Source organism: Impatiens glandulifera, chromosome 2, assembly GCF_907164915.1.
Source record: "Impatiens glandulifera chromosome 2, dImpGla2.1, whole genome shotgun sequence".
Lineage (NCBI taxonomy): Eukaryota > Viridiplantae > Streptophyta > Magnoliopsida > Ericales > Balsaminaceae > Impatiens > Impatiens glandulifera.
The window spans coordinates 59,970,070-59,991,055 of NC_061863.1; the positions used below are offsets into that span (position 1 = coordinate 59,970,070).

General features: G+C 29.0%; 2 protein-coding genes across 2 annotated transcripts; one reads left to right on the top strand and one right to left on the bottom strand.

Annotated features, from left to right (window-relative positions):
- The first annotated feature begins 13,071 nt into the window (after nucleotides 1-13,071).
- On the top strand, nucleotides 13,072-18,233 carry LOC124927222 (probable transcription factor KAN4). Its single transcript, XM_047467594.1, has 6 exons — nucleotides 13,072-14,344; nucleotides 14,497-14,573; nucleotides 15,032-15,077; nucleotides 15,170-15,356; nucleotides 17,469-17,556; nucleotides 17,640-18,233. The coding sequence occupies exons 1-6, from the start codon at nucleotides 13,543-13,545 to the stop codon at nucleotides 17,754-17,756; spliced, it is 1,317 nt and encodes a 438-aa protein (XP_047323550.1). The 5' UTR covers nucleotides 13,072-13,542; the 3' UTR covers nucleotides 17,757-18,233.
- A 912-nt stretch (nucleotides 18,234-19,145) lies between these two features.
- On the bottom strand, nucleotides 19,146-20,757 carry LOC124927245. The gene is made up of 3 exons (XM_047467630.1): nucleotides 20,302-20,757; nucleotides 19,884-20,121; nucleotides 19,146-19,526 (listed from the first exon to the last, which is right to left on the bottom strand). Exons 1-3 carry the CDS (start codon nucleotides 20,596-20,598, stop codon nucleotides 19,396-19,398), a joined length of 666 nt encoding a protein of 221 aa, XP_047323586.1. The 5' UTR covers nucleotides 20,599-20,757; the 3' UTR covers nucleotides 19,146-19,395.
- Between the last annotated feature and the right edge of the window lie 229 nt (nucleotides 20,758-20,986).

Sequence of the window (20,986 nt, forward strand, 5' to 3'; positions counted from 1 at the left end):
AAAATGATAGTGAGTTAAATTATACAGTCTTTTTCTATACCATATTAAACATGGTAAATAGTTTGAATAAATATTTATTTCAAAAAATATATTTTATAACAAAAAATTCTTCTTACATATCGGAATTCTACCAATATATATATACAAGATGAATTTAATATTTTTTTTTCTTTATAAAGGTGACACTAATCTAGTGGATACCGACACCGACCATGTTTATTGTTAGTACGATAGAATTGAACTAAACCAAAGGCAGATACTATACAACTGTATAATTAAAAAAATTATTATTTTAAACAATTTAAAGAATAAATTGGGGGCATTGTTGAATTTTGAGATATTTTTCATTAATCTAAAATAAATGACAATTTATTTAATAATCATTTAGTTTAATAATATGCAAACTGTTTAATTATCAATTAAAATACTGAATAACTTTTATTTCACTTAAAATAAATTATATTTATTTTATTTTTAAATATTTCATATTATTTTTATCTAAATAACTAATTTTTCAATATCTTATATCAAAGCAAACTATTTGAGGATAAACATATGATTCATATATAAACCAAAGATCCCGATCAACCAAAATAATTTTGGTTGGTTTTAATATTTTTATCTTTATATTTAAACGATTTTTAATTATATAATATTATATTAATTTTTTTATTTGTTTTAAAACACCCTTATTTGATAGGATTGATTCCAACTTAATTAAACACCCATGTTGTATGAAATTAAGGCCTTCTTTAAGGATTAATACATTTCTTTTAATATAGAAAGTTAACATGACATCTTATATAGTTATAACTTCAACATTCATTTTTCTAATTTATAGTTTATTTATATACATCGTATCTTTATATTCAAATAACCTATTTATCAATAACTTAGAACTAAATAAACTATTTAAAATATAATCAAATTAACTAAGACCAAGTTATTTTGGGGGTATTTGAAAAAAAAAAATCTTAAATAATTCCACCTTCTCATCTAATTATATTTGATCACAAATCACATAATTTAATCATCAAAATTATTAGTTTTTTAGAATTTATTATTATTATTATTAATTCATATAAGGAGTTAGGTATACAAAATTTATAAAACAACATTAACAAAATCAAAATTTAAATGATAAATTTGTAATAATTTAAATTTTAATAAAAGAAATCCAGGAATTTTGTAATTTCTGACTCCAAAACTTTGTAACGATAAATGATAAAGTAAAATAAGTTAAACAAACTAATCAAGTCTTAAAAAATATATATTTTGAGATACATTGAAATTCTTTTTAATTGAAGGTTGTTAAACAAGGCTATAAAATATTTTATTAGGTGATAATTAATGACTTACATATATGGTTAAAAAAAAGTAAGATACCCAGTGAAATAAAAAAAAAATGTACATTAACTAAAATATTGGTTTCGACAAGTCTTTAACTTTTACAAAATCCTATCCATTTAAACCAGATGACACAAAGAACAAAATACAAAACGAAAATTCAAATTTAAGTGATGAAATAAAATTGAGAAATCCTATAATACTAAAAGGCCATCAAAGTGACTAAAAAAATGATTTTCAACTACTTTTAAAAGTTTTTATTATTATTATTATAGAGGGAAATCTTGTATATTTTCTCATATTATCATATTAAATAATACTATGTTAAAATAACTATAGTTTTATAATATATATGTTTAATATAGTTTTATATTTTTAATTATACAGTTATGTAGATAGTCATAACACCATAAGGAAAGAGTGCCTGATGATTATATATAGGTCATGGATGTAGTATTCACAATTAATAATAGGATGGTGTTTAATTTGAGTTATTCGATTATTTAAAAACATTAATATAGTATTATTTAAAACTAGCATTTTTTCCGTGCATTTGCACGAGTATTAATATAAAAATCATGGAAAAAAATTACGGATAATATTTTTTTATTTTATTTTTAACCGTTTTAAGTTTATGGGTGGGTCAACCCACAATCCGACCCAAGTATCAATTTACTCAACACCTATATAGATTAGTTAGTTAAAAAGTTGAACTTATATTAATATTAAAACGTCCCGCGTTTATCAAATTTGGTGTTGAATTTAAAATATAAAGTCTTTGTAGCCTAGTTGGTTAAAGAGTTGTACTTGTTTTGTTAGGTTGCAAGTTCGAAACATACCTCTAGCATTTTTAATTTTATTTTTAACCGTTTTAAATTTAAAAACGGTTCAACCCACAATCCGACCCAAGTATCCAAATTAACCACAGCTCTCGACCCGCCAATCCGGACACTTTAAAAATTAAGCATCATTATATATATATAGATTAGTTAGTTAAAAAGTTGAACTTATATTAATATTAAAACGTCCCGCGTTTATCAAATTTGGTGTTGAATTTAAAATATAAAGTCTTTGTAGCCTAGTTGGTTAAAGAGTTGTACTTGTTTTGTTAGGTTGCAAGTTCGAAACATACCTCTAGCATTTTTAATTTTATTTTTAACCGTTTTAAATTTAAAAACGGGTCAACCCACAATCCGACCCAAGTATCCAAATTAACCACAGCTCTCGACCCGCCAATCCGGACACTTTAAAAATTAAGCATCATTATATATATATAGATTAGTTAGTTAAAAAGTTGAACTTATATTAATATTAAAACGTCCCGCGTTTATCAAATTTGGTGTTGAATTTAAAATATAAAGTCTTTGTAGCCTAGTTGGTTAAAGAGTTGTACTTGTTTTGTTAGGTTGCAAGTTCGAAACATACCTCTAGCATTTTTAATTTTATTTTTAACCGTTTTAAATTTAAAAACGGGTCAACCCACAATCCGACCCAAGTATCCAAATTAACCACAGCTCTCGACCCGCCAATCCGGACACTTTAAAAATTAAGCATCATTATATATATATATAGATTAAGATGAAGAAGATGCCATGTGTCTGTACGTGTATATAGAGGGGAGGGGGTGACATTGTGACAACGCTGCTGCTGCTGCTCTCTTTTTTTACCATGAGGAGGTCGCGCTTTAAATGCGGGGCAGACCGCAGACAATTAAACAGATGTGAAATCTCATTCACTTCTCTCTCTCTCTCTCTCTCTCTCTCTGTCTATCTGTGTGTGTGAGAGAGAATATGATAGTCTTGGGAAACGGGTTTAAATTGTTTGTATATATATTCTCTGTCTTGTTTGATTTGGCAAATAAATTCAAGGATTAAACGTTATTAATACAAATAAATTCATATGTAAGTCTAGCTCTATAAGCTGTAGATGAAACTAGTAACCCTAATAAACCCTAGATCAAAAATTGCAATTAAATTAACCAATAAATGATCGTGCATGTTCATGTATGTGATCATGATTCATCCTTTCATGATAGACCTGATCAGAAGAAGAAGGTAGAAGATGGGGGGTTAAAACAGTGATTCATGTCCTCCTAAAGAAAGAAAGAAAGAAAGAAAGAGAGAGAGAGTGAAAAAGGAAGATGAGGGAGGGTTTATTTAATTTTTTAATAATAATCTGATATTCAATCATAAAGCAATCGATTACAAAATGATTCACTCTCCTATCACATCCATCTTCTCTTTCTTCTCTTTATCTCTGCCAAAAAAAGTCCTGCACCCCCATTTACTCTTCTCTTTTCGAGGAATTAATTAATTAATTAATAATGGCCCCCACCAATCTCTCTCATATGTCAACTTCCGATGGGTACACCTTTGTTCCAAGTGTCATCCTTTCCATTATTCCAACTATTTAATAAATTAAATATATTTTGATATTTAAGTAGATTAATTGAATTATTTATAGATTAAATATGTATAATGTGATAAAAGTGTTTTTGATAACAAGATCAAACAAGTTCTACAATAATAATAATAATAACAATAATAATAAAAGAATATTATTCTTTCTTGTCAACTCATTGTGAGAAATTAACCAACATATCTAACATAGGATGCTTGAATAAGGGGAATTTATTACTAGAAAGGAAAAAAACAGTTTTAAGTTTTAGATTGACTCCCTATTATTTGTAAATTATATATATATATAAACTTTGAAACCAAGGGAGTACGGGTTGTAGTTGCTCACATGCACTCGGTCAAACTTAGATCAATAACTTATAGTGAATTAGGACCACAATGTGTTACTAGATACTACATATGACCATTCTATAAAAACAAAATTGTTTTTTTAAACAAAATAGTGAAAACCTAGTGTATAGGCGAAACTCCAACTTTTATACTTAGAAACCTGTAAATGCATATAAAATGACTGTTTTGTTTATTATTTATACATTATGGTTGTAAAAGAATTGAAGACTTATTAGATTTATATACAAATCAGCCCTTCTCTTATATATCTCCAATTATAAGTATTATTGTAATGAGATGAAACCCCCTTTTTTTAAACACTTGTATAAATGACATCTTATGAATGGACTCATTTTGGTTTATTTTTTATTGTCCCTTTTATTCTTCTCTACTCAAAATTGGAATTTTACAAAAAAAAAAAAAAAAAAAAATTGTAGCAATTTTTTAAGTGAATTATTTTAATAGATTGATACAAGTCACCTAAATAATTAGTTAATCAAAGAAAATCCTAATTTGAAGGACATAAGCAGATTAACGATACTTCACGAGCTTGATGCATCTTAATTCTTTTAAGACACTTGTATACGATAAACGAATTTCTTTACATAACTTACATTTTGTTATCATCTCTTTCTTTCTATTTTCTTTGCACTGTAACAATATCATCAATAATTATTTTCTCTGACAACTAATTTTATTTTCATCCCTAGATTCCAGTACATTCTCATTCTCATAAGTTATCCTTTCACAAGATTACGATTCACCCACTCTTCCTTGGTCTTGTTTAAACCATCTAAATTAAACAAGGCCGAATATTGAATCTGATAACTACCTTCTTAGACCTTTCTCTTCAAACCCACATATAGGCTTAAAGACATAAATAGAAGAGTGTATATGATCTCCTAAATTCTAGTGCTCTCCCTTGCTGTTGAAGATAGAACGATCGATCAATGGAGTTTAAATTTTAAACACACAACATCTAAGGTCACAAATGAAAACGCCATCTCCACACATGTACATTCAAAGATATAATCACCTTTGGTTAATTACCCATGTAATTTATCTCAAAAACTCTTTTCAGTACAACGCATTAAAGACTAGAGAGGGAAATGTGATTGATATAGCAATTTCTAGTTCAATAATACAAGTTTATCTATTAAAAATTGGTATGTTTTCAGATAGGTGGACTAGCTAGGGGGTGTATAGGGTATGGGCTAATCTATATTATAATGAATGTTATGAATGAATGACAATTAATATAGTTTTGTATATGGTACCACTAATGATATAATTATTAAACCTATCTTAGATAAAAGAGACAAGTTGGATTATGAGAGCTAATTAATTAAGCCCCATGTACATGAATCTATATATGGCTAGGTTTTGTCTTGATCAATATATATATATTATTCATTAAATAGGACCACATTTCATTATGTTTTTGGACCATATAGGTATCCAATCTTCTTGGTATAGGTTGGAGGTGACAATTCTCAGTCTTTTAATTTATATTGGAATATTTTTATCTCTTAAATGTCTAATCATTTACAATAATAATCCATATGATAATTAGAACTCATGTCTTTATAATGATCATGAGTTCTTAATCTAGCTTCATTCAAAGAACAAGAACCCTTAATTAATTTAACTTCTTCTTCTTCTCCAATAACCAACCCATATGATATTAAAAATATATATATATATATATATATATATATATATATATTCTTAAGATTGAGAAATTAAAGTTGCATGGTATGGTATGGTATGATGAATATATATGACTTTAGGGAAAGGGGGTGTCTTTACTTTTTGACAAGTAATGCGTGACCTTTGCTGAAAATGAAAGCTTGCATTTTCATTTTCTGTTCTGTCAGCAAATTAAAGGACCTGCCTAACCAAAAGCTACCCTCTCCCTATCTAATCTATCTGATCACTCCCAAAAGTTGATTTGTTTGCTTCTATACATTTCCTCATATAACTTTCATAAATTTATTATATTTAAATTATTCCAAATGGACTTCATGAGGATATTAATAATGTGCTTATGCTAAATAGAGGAAACATGCAATGCACTAAGTAAAAAATTATATATAACTAATATATATTTGTTTGGATTGACAGATAGATCACATTAACTTATAATGGTCATGATTTCGAAGACCGATCCATAGTCCTAAAATTGATGAATTTCAAACAAGACCGAAGTAAGTAATTAATAAGGGAGTAGACAGAAGGAACAGAAAATGGTGTGACCGTGACTGGGTTTGGGGTTTAGGGTTGGAACCCAGCGTGTTAATTAAAAGACAGATAGAAAGAGAAAGAAAAGTCAAAAGGGCAGAATCATCGGAGACTTTCATTCTCCGATATATTCTTTTCATTAGTGGAATATGGATATGTGATTAATTTGCCCAACCAACCACCCATGTGGTGAATGTTTTTTTTTCTTAAGCTTTAATGAAAATTAAGAATAAACCATTCAAATATTTTCATCATCATCATGGACAAAAGAAGAACAATAAAAGTGACATTATTTTTTATTAGAAATTTAATACATAATATTTAGTCTTTTAAGAATCACTCTTGTTATTGGAGTTCTTTCAACGTTTATGACTTCAAACTTGTTCTGTTAATAAAAAATTAAGCATATATAAAGGAACCCCAAAGGTAGAAAATAGGTGAATCAAACAAACTAACCCTTATTCACCTTTCTCTTTTCTAAAGAAGATGATCTGAAAAAGGGTGAACAGGTTATCTCAACGATGTCGTTTGGTCTGAAACTCCACTCCATCATTGCTTCATTATTACCCCTAAAGCCAAAAGGAGGTCCCACGTGAGACTACCTATATATTTTATGCACTTTGCAAAATTATAATTATATATATAATTAATAATGGATCTAACTTTTATTTTCTTTTTCATAGGTTAATTTTTAATTTAGAAAAAAAGAAAGAAAGAGATGAAGGTACCTATTCTTTTTTTCTAGCTATTTTACTTTCTTCTATGTTACATATTATTATTAGAAACAATATATATTCACTCAAATTAAGAAAAATAATTTGACTTTTTCTTGTGTTTTCTAAGCTAGCTGAAAGCATTGAATTGGCTTCATAGTCCACGTCGAATGTATATTATTCTGAAGCCCAGAAAGGAAAATAAATAAATAAAAGAAACGAATTTCATCATAAATATATTAATTAAAGGAACAAACATGAAGTATCTTTTGATATAAATCATTGATCATTAGAAATTAAAGGAGTCAAAAATTTGTCATAAAACACTTAAATTATTATTCTCCTGATCTTGGGAAGGTAGTGTCTGAAAATCTTTAGTATATATATTTCATTTATTATTCTAATAAACTTTTTAATTAATTACTAGAACTTGTTCGGTTTGAATTATTATAATAACACAAACAAAATTAAACATTATTTCACTCTTCTCGCATCAATCATATCACTCAGATCATTAAATAAAATACTAAAATAAATTCTATTTAATTTTTTTATTTTATTTATATATAAATATATTTTAAATCTTTTTACAAAAATTAATCATTACTTTCTCTAATATTGAAAGTTTCTGTCACTCTAAATTGTTTACGATTGAAAAACACAACATATAGATCAGTCATATTTTTCTTATAAACTTTTAATATATATATATATATATATATATATATATATAATTATTTCATAAGAAAAACTATTACAATAATTTTTGTTAGGATTAAAATTTCCACTCGATCCACCTAATTATTGTTTTTGTGGACTAAGGAACAAAAAAAGAACATTAATTGTTCTGACTAGGATAATAGTGTTGTCATATCTAGTGAATAATATTATTCTCAATTAGTATTTGTTTAATTAATTAATTAGTCTAATCGAAGTGGATGGGGCCTAAGACTAAGAGATTAGACGCAAATTATGACTAAACATATGGTTCTTATAAGCTAACACATCCCATCATTTTATAGGATTTCCAAAAGGTGGGGGACCGATAATCTGGGATATGTCATTTTCATTTACACCTTAATTTATTAAAGTTAGAAGGTCGACTTTGCAAACCAAAAGTGTGCTTTATTGGTATAAGGTTTAATTTCTCTTATTTTTTTAATCTTCCTGTAACTAAAACTGGTCGTTACTAATAAAATTTAATTTCACATGTAGTAATGAATGATCTTTTGATAAAAAATAATAATATAATTTTCTTAAAGTTGTTAAAATATAAGGTGGGCGGGGCATGATCATTTATTACTTGTAGGGAAGGATGCAATTGGTGAGACGTCCACATGATTGATGTGGTGAGGATAGATTTTTCATCCCGTTTTTGGAAATAGCAAAACCCACTTGTTCTCTTAACATATTAGGAAAATTATTGGCATGAATTAGACAAAGTGTAAAGCAAACTAAAATAATAATAATAATCAAGACTTTAGATCATATTCTAGTAAAAGTTTGAGATCATAGTCACACTTTATTTTTTTTCCATAACTATTTCCACCTCTATATGATCTACACTTCTTTTTATCAAACTTTTGCAATCATAACATCTTTTCCGGCCATGTATTGAAATCAATATTGATATAGTAATTAATCTTTTCTTCATTGTACTTAGTGTTCTCCCACTCGATTAACATAATGATTTTCGGTAAAATTTTGAGTCGACACCTTGGTTCAAACACAGAAACAAGGAATTATTAAAATTTTGATCTTTTGGAATTAATTGATCATATTAGTGGATTCGGTTACATATATGCAAAAAATTCCAATTTAGTATGATCTTCATATACTTTTGGTCATTTTGTCTTACAAATTAGTATGATCAAAAGTTCAATCATGATACCTAAACCTAGTGCTAATCTCAGCAGCAATCATGTTGATCATGAATGTCAAATTTCAAGTTGAGTTTTTAAATTAAAGAAAATGATCAAATATAAAATAAAATACTATTAGCTCTGTTTTGATGATCAATAAATAAACTATTCAATAATATATAGACATTCATTCAAAAATAAAGAACCAAATTTTGCCATTAACCCTAAACCTAAAAGGTAAGGGAAATGGCCATGTGATCTTCTAATTTGTCATAGCAAAAGAAACTAATAAATGATATATTTATTATTCATAGAAAAGAGAGTTTGAAGTTTCCCAATTTCTTTAAGAGTATCAGATAATTGTTCCCCAAAGGCAATGCTTTTTGATATTTACTTTGCCAAAAAAGGGCTAATGAAATGGAGTGGAGATCAATGGTGGTAAAAGTTAAAAGACATTAATAATAAATGCTCGATCTAGACAAAATCATACAACTTTCACACTTCTTTCTTCTCTTCTATCTCACCCCATAGAATTGTTCTGTATAATAAATATTGCTGTTTGGGGGTATTAATTAACTCTGCTTCATAAAGCAGTATTGTAAATGTCATAACCTTAAATGACAATAGAATATTTAATATATATATAGTAATTGAGCATCATTTATATTTTTATAAGAATATTTTGTTCCAATAATATTATGTAATTTTCTATAAGAATATTATCCTTCCTAATCTATAGAGCTTGTAGAGAATTCCAGTTTTCATAATATAAATTAACCCATTTAGATAGGGATGACAATATCTACTACCCATCAATCCATATCTACAAATATATTATTCAAGTCTGGCTCGGGTAGTGAAAATGGACTAAGTCAGTAGAGTAATATTTATATAAATTTATTTTAACTGAAAGAGAATTAACATAACACTACACCGATGACTTTCCGCTTTTGGTTTCTTAGGTTAATTCTTCCCATTGGACTATCTTGATAGGATAGTTTTAAGATAATAGTTTGAACTTTTGAGGATCTTCATTGCAATACATAAATACAAATACCAAAATGATTAGACAAACAAAATGAATTTTCTGTGAAGCCAATTCAATGAAAACAGTCCGTTGCACCAAAATGAATTTTATTTGCAGGAAATACATTGATTACATTCGATGATAATTTCTAACCAAACACGAAAAAACTCAAATTCGAGTAATTTAGTTTTGGGTTCAAGTAAAAATTAGGTCAACTCGTTTAACCCAAATAATAAACATATCGAATCGACCTTAAATGACTTAAAGTAGACCTACGAACTAGTTACAATTTTCTTTGATAGGATATTATGTTTGACTTTCATACTCACTCACTTATTTTCACTAAAAAATTTGAAACATTTCTTATGTTTTAAATTTACTCATTTTCTACTCCAACTTTTTGCCAGACTATTTCACTTTTCAAAATTGTGACGCAGTCCCGTAACTCTTTTACCATTTCTCCTTAGATATTGAAGAGGCGCTACTAATTGTGCAGTTGTCGGTCATTGTGTAGAGTCACATTTATTTTTTCTACTCAAGTAAGTGGACATGTAATTTAGCACATTTTTGTCATTTTAATCAAAATTAGAAAGATGTGATATTAATAAATCAGATTAAATCAGGTTGTGTTTAAGTTGAGTCAGATTAATCGGTTCTGATTTGGGTCAATTATATATAAGCCGTCTTCAATTTTATGTTAGAGATTTTCACACGAATTAATAAACATTAAGTTTTAGCTTAGTATCTCTAAGCCTATCAGCCCGAATTTGACCTGAATTGATACCCTAATTAAATTTTGATATTGTTTAATACCTATTAACGACAATTTTCCTTATATATAGGATTTTGGTAAAATGATTTATGACAGGTTATTTACTTTGTTAATTTCTTTAAAATTTATTATACACAAATACTCTCAAAATATCTTACATTAAATATAATAATCATATCAGTAAAATATTGCATTGAAAATTGATCTCAAATATTACACCTAATTAAGTCATAATCCAAGTATCACTATTTCAATGTATTCAAATTTATTAAAAAGAGAATATAATCAATAATAACATTTGTTCATCATATTTCAATGTAATTTTTCTCAAACTTGTTTCTCAGCATTTATGCACTCATTTTTCATTCAAATCATGAGTTTTTCGATTGAAATTTTATTTCTTACAAATGAAATTATATATAAATGTTATTAATTATGAAGAAAATAGTATACCCTTAATTTTTTTTATAAATTAAATACATTTACAATTTACAAATTAAGAGAGAGTTGCATGTCAATACAATGTACCATTATGGATCCCCATACTGTCAACAGTTAAATAATAGACCATTAGCTATGATTCAGCCTTGGGTTCAGGAAACCCTAGGCTTGGGCTTGTAACTAATTATTTTTAAAAGTTTAACTATTTTCTAAGTTTTTTTGGCGTATCATAATTAAATAGATTTACATGATCTGTACTCAAATAAACATAATATAAAGAATAATTAATTGGATCCTCTGTTTACTATCATACATAATATTATAATTAGTCCCTTGACAATAAATATAAATAATATACAAGAAATAGAAAGAGGGTCATGTGAAAGAAAGACATAATAAAACCTAGGGAAAGTGTGATGCGAGACAAAGTTGTTTAAAAAATTATTAAGGGAATATTTGGGAGAATGAAAAGGAATTAGAAGGAAATGTGGGAATTCATTGTATTACATATATTTATATTTATATTTATATATATGCAAGCAAACAAACTCCCCTTTGTGGGTCTCTCTCTTTTCCTAAAGTCAATGGACTGATCTATCCTTCTTTATTACACCAATTTCATTTTTATATATTATTATATTCATATATATACAAATCTTTAATGTCTCATAAGAAACTTGTTTATGAATGAATGCTTTCATTTTTTTTTTTATCCATAAGTTATAAGATCTGTATTTTTTTTTTAACCCATTGGACCTACAAATGCTTCTTCTATCTATATAATAATAATATTTTTTTTTTTCAATTAGTGCTCATATAGACAGATTTGAATTTTTTTAGTATGAAAAGAAAAAATGACAATCTATACAATTTCTCCAATATGTCAATGGCTTTTATGTAAGATCAAATTTTAATTTTTTTTTTTATTCTTGCCAATCTCACCATTCAAGTTAACATAATCAATGTATCTCAAAATGAACTCCCTAATTCCATTTGCTTTCATTGAAAAAGCAACCACCATAAGAAGGTCTAAATCATTTTATTCCATGGAAGAGAATTCATCTCTGGTATTCAATTATTGATGCTAAAAACAATATTTGTACTATTTATTTTTATTTAATTACTTTTGTGAAAAGGGAGAACTTTTATTGTTTCATTCATTTATATTTATATATATGTATTATATAAAAGTCACATAAACCTTTGTGAAACTTTCAAACAAGTCAAACAAAACTTAGTACAATTCATTAGAAAAACAATGTCACAAGCAAATCAAATCATGTCACCTTATAATTTTGTCATGATTTTATTATTTGAAACATTTGACTAGAAAGGAATCCATATATCCAGACTGGAAAGGAATTAAAATATCTATAATTGGACCATTTCATTGTTGTTGATAGTTTTTTTCTTTTTTTCAAACCACATTCTATTCTAATTTGGTTGGATTGATCTATTATTATTAAACTGTATAGTTTGTTGTCATTGGATTGGAGTTTTATCATTTTTATCCATGAAGGTGGAGACATTCTTAGGTGAGTGTCTAACCAAATGTTTATTTATTTTTTAAATTGACAATGATTTTCTCCCTTATTCATCTTCACGATTTTTCTCCGCTTAACACATTCATAGTTCTTTGATCGGTCTCCTATAGAGATACAAAAGTAACACAATCATGACTTTAACTATGGTCAATCCCCCTTACATGTCCAATGAAGGTTTAAATCGAATCAAGGGATATGAGAGTTCTATCTTAATGGGTAGAGTTGGGATGCACCATTAAAAACAATTAAACATTGCACAATCAAATTCTAAATTAAATAAATAAAAAATGATGGTAAAAACAACAATACAAAGTCATTTAATGAAATATATATACTCTTAATCAGATAAAAAAAAAGGTGGAATTACTTTTGACTTGTGTAGAATATGTATTATTCTATCATGTATAGATTTGAATTGAATGATAATTAATACAACTTACATGAGAATATATATATATAAGAAGATAAAAGTAAAAGAGTAACAGAAAATACACTATTCAATTTTTTTATTAAATTGGAACTAAATGAAGCAGCAAGGAAAATAGGTCAAGTGACTCTTTCTTCCTTTCTTTGTTACCAATTCCATCATTAAATAGTATTATATAGTAGTACTATATGATTATTAAATAAAATAATAAATTTCTTCTTCTTTCTTCTTCTTCTCTCTACCACTCACTGTCATTTTCCAACTTTATACTCTCTTCTCTTCTCTCCATCATCGATCACCACATCCATAATCTTTTCTTCATTCTCTTTCTCCAAAATTAATCCCCTTTCCCTTTCCCCCTTTCTTCTCAAATAGGATTTAAACCAACAAACACCAAATCTTCTTCTTTAAACCAAAAAAAATGCCCTTCCAAGGGATCTCCATTGATCACCACCACCACCATCACCAATCTTCAAATCCACTCCCACCTCCTGATCTCTCTCTACATATTAGCCCTCCAAACCCTTCATCCCAGATAAGAATCGATCTCTCCGGCCACCGACGCTACCGGAAACCTGACACTGCCGCCTCCACCGACCTCTCCTTAGCCCACCCATCATGCATTAACATCTCATCCACTACCCCTGAACTAATCAAACACCATTATCATCATCATAATCAATATTACCATCATCATCAACAACAGCCGCCGCCGCCGACGCTGCCACCGCCGCCTCATAAATTTCCTCCTCATCACCACAGTTTGAAGCCCATCAAGGGCATCCCAATCTATCAGAACCGTACATTCCCATTCTTAGCGCTGGACCATGGTAACAAAGATGTGGATGATCAAAAACTAATTTCCAACCTATACCATCATCATCATCAACAGCAGCAACAACAACAACAAATCTCGTCTTACCTAAACGGGTCTGGCTTGGATCCGATGTCCATTTTATCTCCAAACGGATCCTCACCACCATCCCCTTATCATAGGAGATTTAACGGTCCTACTTTAATGTCATCAACTTCCCCAGGTCAATATCTCCATGACTCCGGCGGCGGCGGAAACGGATCGATAATGATGAGATCTATGCCATCAACAAGATTCAGTCCAAAGATGCCGCCGGTAAAAAGGAGCATGAGGGCACCGAGAATGAGATGGACAAGCACCCTTCACGCCCGATTCGTTCATGCCGTCGATCTCCTTGGCGGCCATGAAAGTATATATTATTAATCCTAGCTATTTTCTTATTATTATATATGTTATGGGTTGCAAAATGAAATGAAATAAAATAAAATAAATTCTTTATGTAGCTATAGCTAATTAAGTGTTAGATCTGAAAATATTTCTTTTTTTGGTTTAATATTATAGGGGCTACACCAAAGTCTGTTCTAGAGCTAATGGATGTTAAAGATCTAACGCTAGCTCATGTCAAGAGCCATTTACAGGTACAGCAAACAAGAGAGAGAGAATCAAAACTCTTATCTTTTTATTTTTTTTTTGAATAATATTAATTTGGTTTGCATTGAGGTGTGGGGGATTGTGGTCTCCGTTTATTGCTCCGGCACAATAGCCGATGAATGGCAGTGAAGTAGTACTGAACACTAATGAATTTAAAACAATAGGAAAAAATAAAAAGTCATCTCTTCTTTCTCTCTCTCTCTCTGAATCAGATGATCAGATCAGACCAGACAGAGAAGAAGAAGAAGACGTAGAAGGAGATCGAAGAAGAGAGGAGAGATAAAATATATAGCAGACAAAAGCAAAGTCATCATTTTGCAATAATACAGAAATTTATTACTACTTATATCATTCATGATATTAATTAATTATGATCAAACCTAGTGATTATGTTTTTATTTTTATTTTTAATAATTTAACTGGATCTCTGTCTTTGTCTTTGCAGATGTATAGAACTGTTAAGACAACAGACAAGCCTGCAGTTTCATCAGGTAATTAACTTTTCATTTCATTATAATAAATTAAAAAAAAAAAAAACAAATGAGTTAGGTTTTTTTTTTGACAATATTGTTGTACTCGAAAGGTCAATCTGATGGATCTGGAGAGGACGATAGTGATTCCCGCGGAGCAGGGGGGAGTGGCGCCGCCGCCGACGTTCTAAGAAGGTTTATTGATCAAAGGGTATCTAATAATTCCGATGTGGCCATTCAACTAGAAACAACAGATAATAATTACCCTAATTCAACTACTCTTTGGAGTAATTCTTCAAGGTAATTTCTTTTTCACCTATATAATAACCTAGTCCTTTAATTAAAATATAAATTCTGAATAATATCTTAACAAAAAAACCCAGTTGGGGAAATGGTTAAATTCAAAATATAGGGGCAACCGACCAGTGCTTTTCTTTTCTTTTTCTTTTGCATGGTACCCTAACCTAGAAAAATGCATCCTTCATGTCCGCCATTTTTGAACAACAAGAAAAGAAAGAGAAAGGGATTGGCAGCTTTTGCTTTTTTTCTCTTACATTTTCACCTTCTTTTAAGTTCCCTACTTTGTTCTTGAGGAATATCTTCTAATCAGCTGATAAGACCACATTACACGGTGTTTAATTGAATAAGATAGGTTAGTTTGATTTTTTTCGATTTTATAACAATCATAAAAATGATAGGCAAAAGAGAAGTTTATTTAGTATAAGTGTTGGAACAAAATTCTTAGTGGTATCTCTTTTTGTGTTTGTTGAAATTGGTTTAATTCAACTTATTAACTATAGTTTATTAGGATACACTACTTTTTCAGCTTATTCATATTAATTGAGACTTATTTAGATAAGCTGAAACAAACTAGCACATGATGATTAAGCAATCATAGCTACAAAAGTCAATATATGTATTATTAAAAAATATCAATCCTTTTAATTATTTGAATAAGCATCTAGTTACCTCCATAAAAAACATACAAACATTAGCATATTTGTTTCATATGTGATCATCTTATAATTAATAAACAATTTTTTGAAAGAGATACATAATCTATAAACAAGATGAAGAAACTAATCAATATATAAGAAATTTATACTCTTGGCTTCATATTCTTTTGCTCATTTAATAAATATTTATATTGTTTGAAAAGTAAGTTCCTTTTCCTTAGTCTAAATTTAAAAAAAAAAATCAATTGGAAAAGCTGAACAAATATTTTTTTTGGATTCAGAAAATTTTGCTTATTTGAATTGAAAATAAAGTTTTTTTGGATATAGGTTATTTGGAAAATTTTGCTCATCTAAGTTATAAAATATAAAAATTAAATTATTAAATAAAATATTAAAAAGTATTAATATATAATAATATTATAATAATTGATAAAAACAATGAAATATTAATGTTTATTAGATAAACCAGTCTAAACTTTTAATATTATTATATTGGTATGTATAAAATTCAGTGAGTACTACTTGTAGGATTACTATAAAGGGAATATTATCATTAATTTCAATGGCTTTTAAGTTTCATTCAACAAATAACACAATTTTTTAATAACTACACATCCAAAGGAAATGAATGCAAAAATCATTTCAAGTTTTTATCTCTTGTTTTCTTTTAATGTAAGATCAAACATTTTTATTAATCAACGACAAACATGAAATTAAATTTTGCATTTACTTTCCAAAAATTAAGCCATTATAAAATAAAGTATTTTTAAAGGAAGAACAATTTCAATTACAAAACAAGTCATTTTGATGTCGCAAGTTAATCAAATAAGATCCTAAAACATAACAAAAGTAAGAAAATAAATCAATAAAACTCTAAAGGATAGAGTCGAGAACAATTGGTAAACTAAACTCTCTTTTTTTGTCGCATAACCAAACCAATTAGAGATGCTTTGATGAGGACTAACCTACTTATCTGCAACACTTGTATTTTCCATTCATCCAACTGTCTTTCCATTTTTTCCAAGACCTATGTGTCAAAATTAAGACTAATGTTATCTCTTCTAGATACAACTGTCTTTCCATTTTTTCCAACACCTATGTCAAAATTATGACTAATATTGTTATCATTTCTAGATCCAACTGTCTTTTCATTCTTTCCAAGATCTTACACATATTGAATAGTAACAAAAAGATTGACTCCATGTTACCAATCAATGATTACACCTTTGCTTAGTTAGTATTAATCAATTAGCAATGAAAATCTTTATCCATTGTGATTTTCATCTCAAGTGGAGGTTTCTTTCGATATTACAATCAATTCCTTTATAAAGTTCTAGAATTTCATATTGAATTACCAATGACGGGCACGAATGAAATGACACAAACATCTTTACAATATATCTAGCATTTTATATGATATTTAATTAACAATTTTCTTTGAAAATGTCAACAATAGGGAGACTTGGATGCAAACAGACACAAACAACGAAGATTTCCGACCATCTTCTTTGTCGTCACATGGTAGATTGAGAAACATTTCGCAGGTTAGATTCTATTTGAGTCGCAAGCGATTAAACTAAAATAATAAGATTGTTTTTACATATATAAAGAAAGTTGTGTGATGCAGGATAACGAACTGAATCATTCGAAGATATTCTTAGATTCCGGCGTCTTAAATCAAATAAACCCAAGCTTGGAGTTCACATTAGGAAGACCAGATTGGCGTGACAAAGATGATGATTGATCACTAAAGAGTTTTGTTTAACCAAAATTAAAATGTGTGGTTTTATTGTAACCATTAATCTGTGGTTTTAGTGGTTTTTAATAGCCGAAAAAAATAGTAGATGAAGCAATATGTTTATCCTCTTAACCGGTAGGTCGTAGGTTCGACCTATACTTGGCTTGGCTTGTTTGTCCCGATAAAAAAAATCGGGAGCTTCTAAAAGGTTTGAAAAGAATCGAGGAGGATAGAAGAAGAAGAAAAAACTAAAGTGTCCTACAGTTCCTTGCATGTCAAGCCTCATTTTGTATTTTTGGCATTTCCCCCTAGTTTCATGTTAATTAATACATGCATTAAACCCTTTTTGTTAGTTTTTTCTTCTTCTTATTCATTATTGTTGTATTTATTTTAATTATATTTTCGGCTCCTTGATGTATATGATCTATGAAGTTCGAGAGTTTGCATAACTATTTTGCTTAACATAATATTTTTTTGATTGAATATCGGTTCTATGTAGATCGATCTTGGTCATATGAGTGCTTTATAATGTTATTTTGATTTTGTATTAAAAGCTTATTAATTTGCTTATTTAAATTCTTAAGTGAACTCTATATAATTATACACTACTTTTAAATTCTATAAAATAAAACATATCTTCTATAAATTGACAAAATTGAACAAATTATGAATGCAAGTTAAGAAAACAAATGAATATATTATATTTTGATACACTTGTTTTAGAAAGTTTGAGGATTGCATTGAGAAATAATTGTTCTTATTCGATTGAGCTTAAACTATTCTAAGTTTATAATACTAAAATCATGTACGAAACAAAAAAAAGAAGAAGAGTGTTTACTAAGTTTTTACTTTACATAAAGAATATCAAAGATATTTAAAATGGGCTAATAAATTAATGAAATATATATTGGCCCATTAGATCAAAAGGAAGAATGTATTTTGTGGTTCTAATTTATGTTATAGATAATGATCTTTTTGAATAAGTAAATTATTAGAAAATGGCCTCCTTGTTACTTGTGCGGTCAATCAATTCCTAAGTTCGTTAATTTATTCAATTTATTTATTTTTCCTTAATTTGTATCATTTTTTATATTATTCAAGAAAAATAAATAAATAAATAAAAACACAAGCAAGTTAAAAAAATAGATACAATAACAAAAGTACATGTAGAATTAACATTATCCTTTTACATGTCATGTCCTATATCAAATGGTCATGTTTGAATTCAAATACCTTCTCTAAAGAGACTCACTTGTTATTGTCCCAAATTTCAATGGATTTTAAATGAGTCAATTCTACTCCTCTACATATATTTATAAAGGATGAACCATTAAACTCAATCTGACCTACAATGTGGGCCATATAACAAACTTTGTAAAATTGAATAACTTGTTTGTGATTGTATAGGATTCAAATCCAAAAAGTTTGACAAACTGTGTATATAAGATCTTGATTAAGAATAAACAGATGATAGTGTATTTTTGTAGTAAAAGTTCACATTTTTTTAACAAAATTTAACAGACTTGTATGTATATATAAATGAAACTTCATCTACAAGGAAGGAAAGGGGAAAGGGTCCGGGGAATTTGAGAAGTTTGAACTGAACCTCTTGAATAGAGGTTGAATATTCCTCGGTCCATTAGTGTTAATCATGATGAGCTTGACTGGCAATTGAACGTGAAGAGATAGCTAATCCGGCTGTAGCTAATGAATGCTTTGTGAGATCAATGCTTTTCATTGCTATCATCCACACTACAAAGAAGAACCCTAACCAACCTGAAACAAAGTATATATATAGATGTCAATTCGTGAATACTTTAATTGTTAGGGACACTACATACATCCTTCACATAGAGAAACTTTTAGGAAGAACACAAAGAAACAAATAATCCACTTTTTTATCAAACAAGCTCAGCTCCTATACTAGCTAATCTGCAAACTTCTTCCATTATTCTACATACAGAATGATGCCAGAAACATCGATTTGTTTTTCAAGATTGACAAACTGAATTGAATTACAAAAGAATCATCTTGATTATGGGTGAAGTTTGGTTAACACAATTCTGACATGAGCTTTGCTTTGCATAATTAGGATCAGGGCAGGCCCATAAATGAAAAGTGGATCATATATACCTGTAACGAACAGAGCAGCTATGAGTGCAGAAAATGTGGCAGCAGAAATAACAAAGGCGGCAATTGTCAATGCACCAAGATAGATGGCAACGAGACATGTAAAGAACATAGCTAGGAAACCTCCTGCTGCTGCGAGACACATTAAGAGGGAGATGACAATGGCGTTAACAGTTGCAGCCAAAAAGAAGATCATAAAAACTAGCAGTCCTGTTAAGGTCATAACACCAATTGTTCCAACCTGCAATTGCCACCACAAGGAAACCATATATATAACAGCCCTACTAAATTTGATCAGAGAACACTAAAAGGGAAAACACCTTGGGATCACATTATTATGAATAATCACAACCTAATACAAAATCATGGCACATAGCAAGCAAGCAAGCAAGCAGTAAGGATAAAGCGAATGAATACATACAGATGCAAGTAGAAGGGCGCGAAGAGGAGTTCCATGGCGAGCCCAGAGAAGGAGGTTGCGAGCAGTATTCGTGGAAGCTTCTGGAAGAAGAGGAAGGTTCTGAGAAAGAAATGACTTGATACGCTGAAATAGTGGCCCCTGTTCACTTGAAGAGTAGACATCCGCTACAAAACGGCGGAGGACGTCGTCGAGAGTGGCTGATTCGTTGGAATAGCTACGGTTGTTGGCTCCTCCTTCTTCTTCCTCACCGGTAACTACTTCCACATTGAGCTCATGTTCGCCTTCTTCATCAGCCATCGCTCCTTCCCCCTCGGTTCAGAATTTGATCCAAGGAAGGAAAAGAACTTGAATTGAATCCTGATTCAAGCAAGCTGTCGTCGTCTGCACGATGATCGATGCCTCTAGAAGTGACTGTGCAAATCGAGTCCACTTCCATCTCGGCCGTCCAGATTTCATCCATCCAACTACTTTCATCATCACTTTTCGTCTTATAATCCTCCGGTAATATACGACAATTAAATCATATTAACAATTAAAATATATATATATATATATATATATATATTTGTTTATTTTATTAAACTTTAATTTTAAATACAAACATCAATTAATTAAGGGAATGACTAGAAATTAATATTTAATGTACCAGTAATTTGTTTGGGTGAGTTTAAGAGAAAATAAAGAT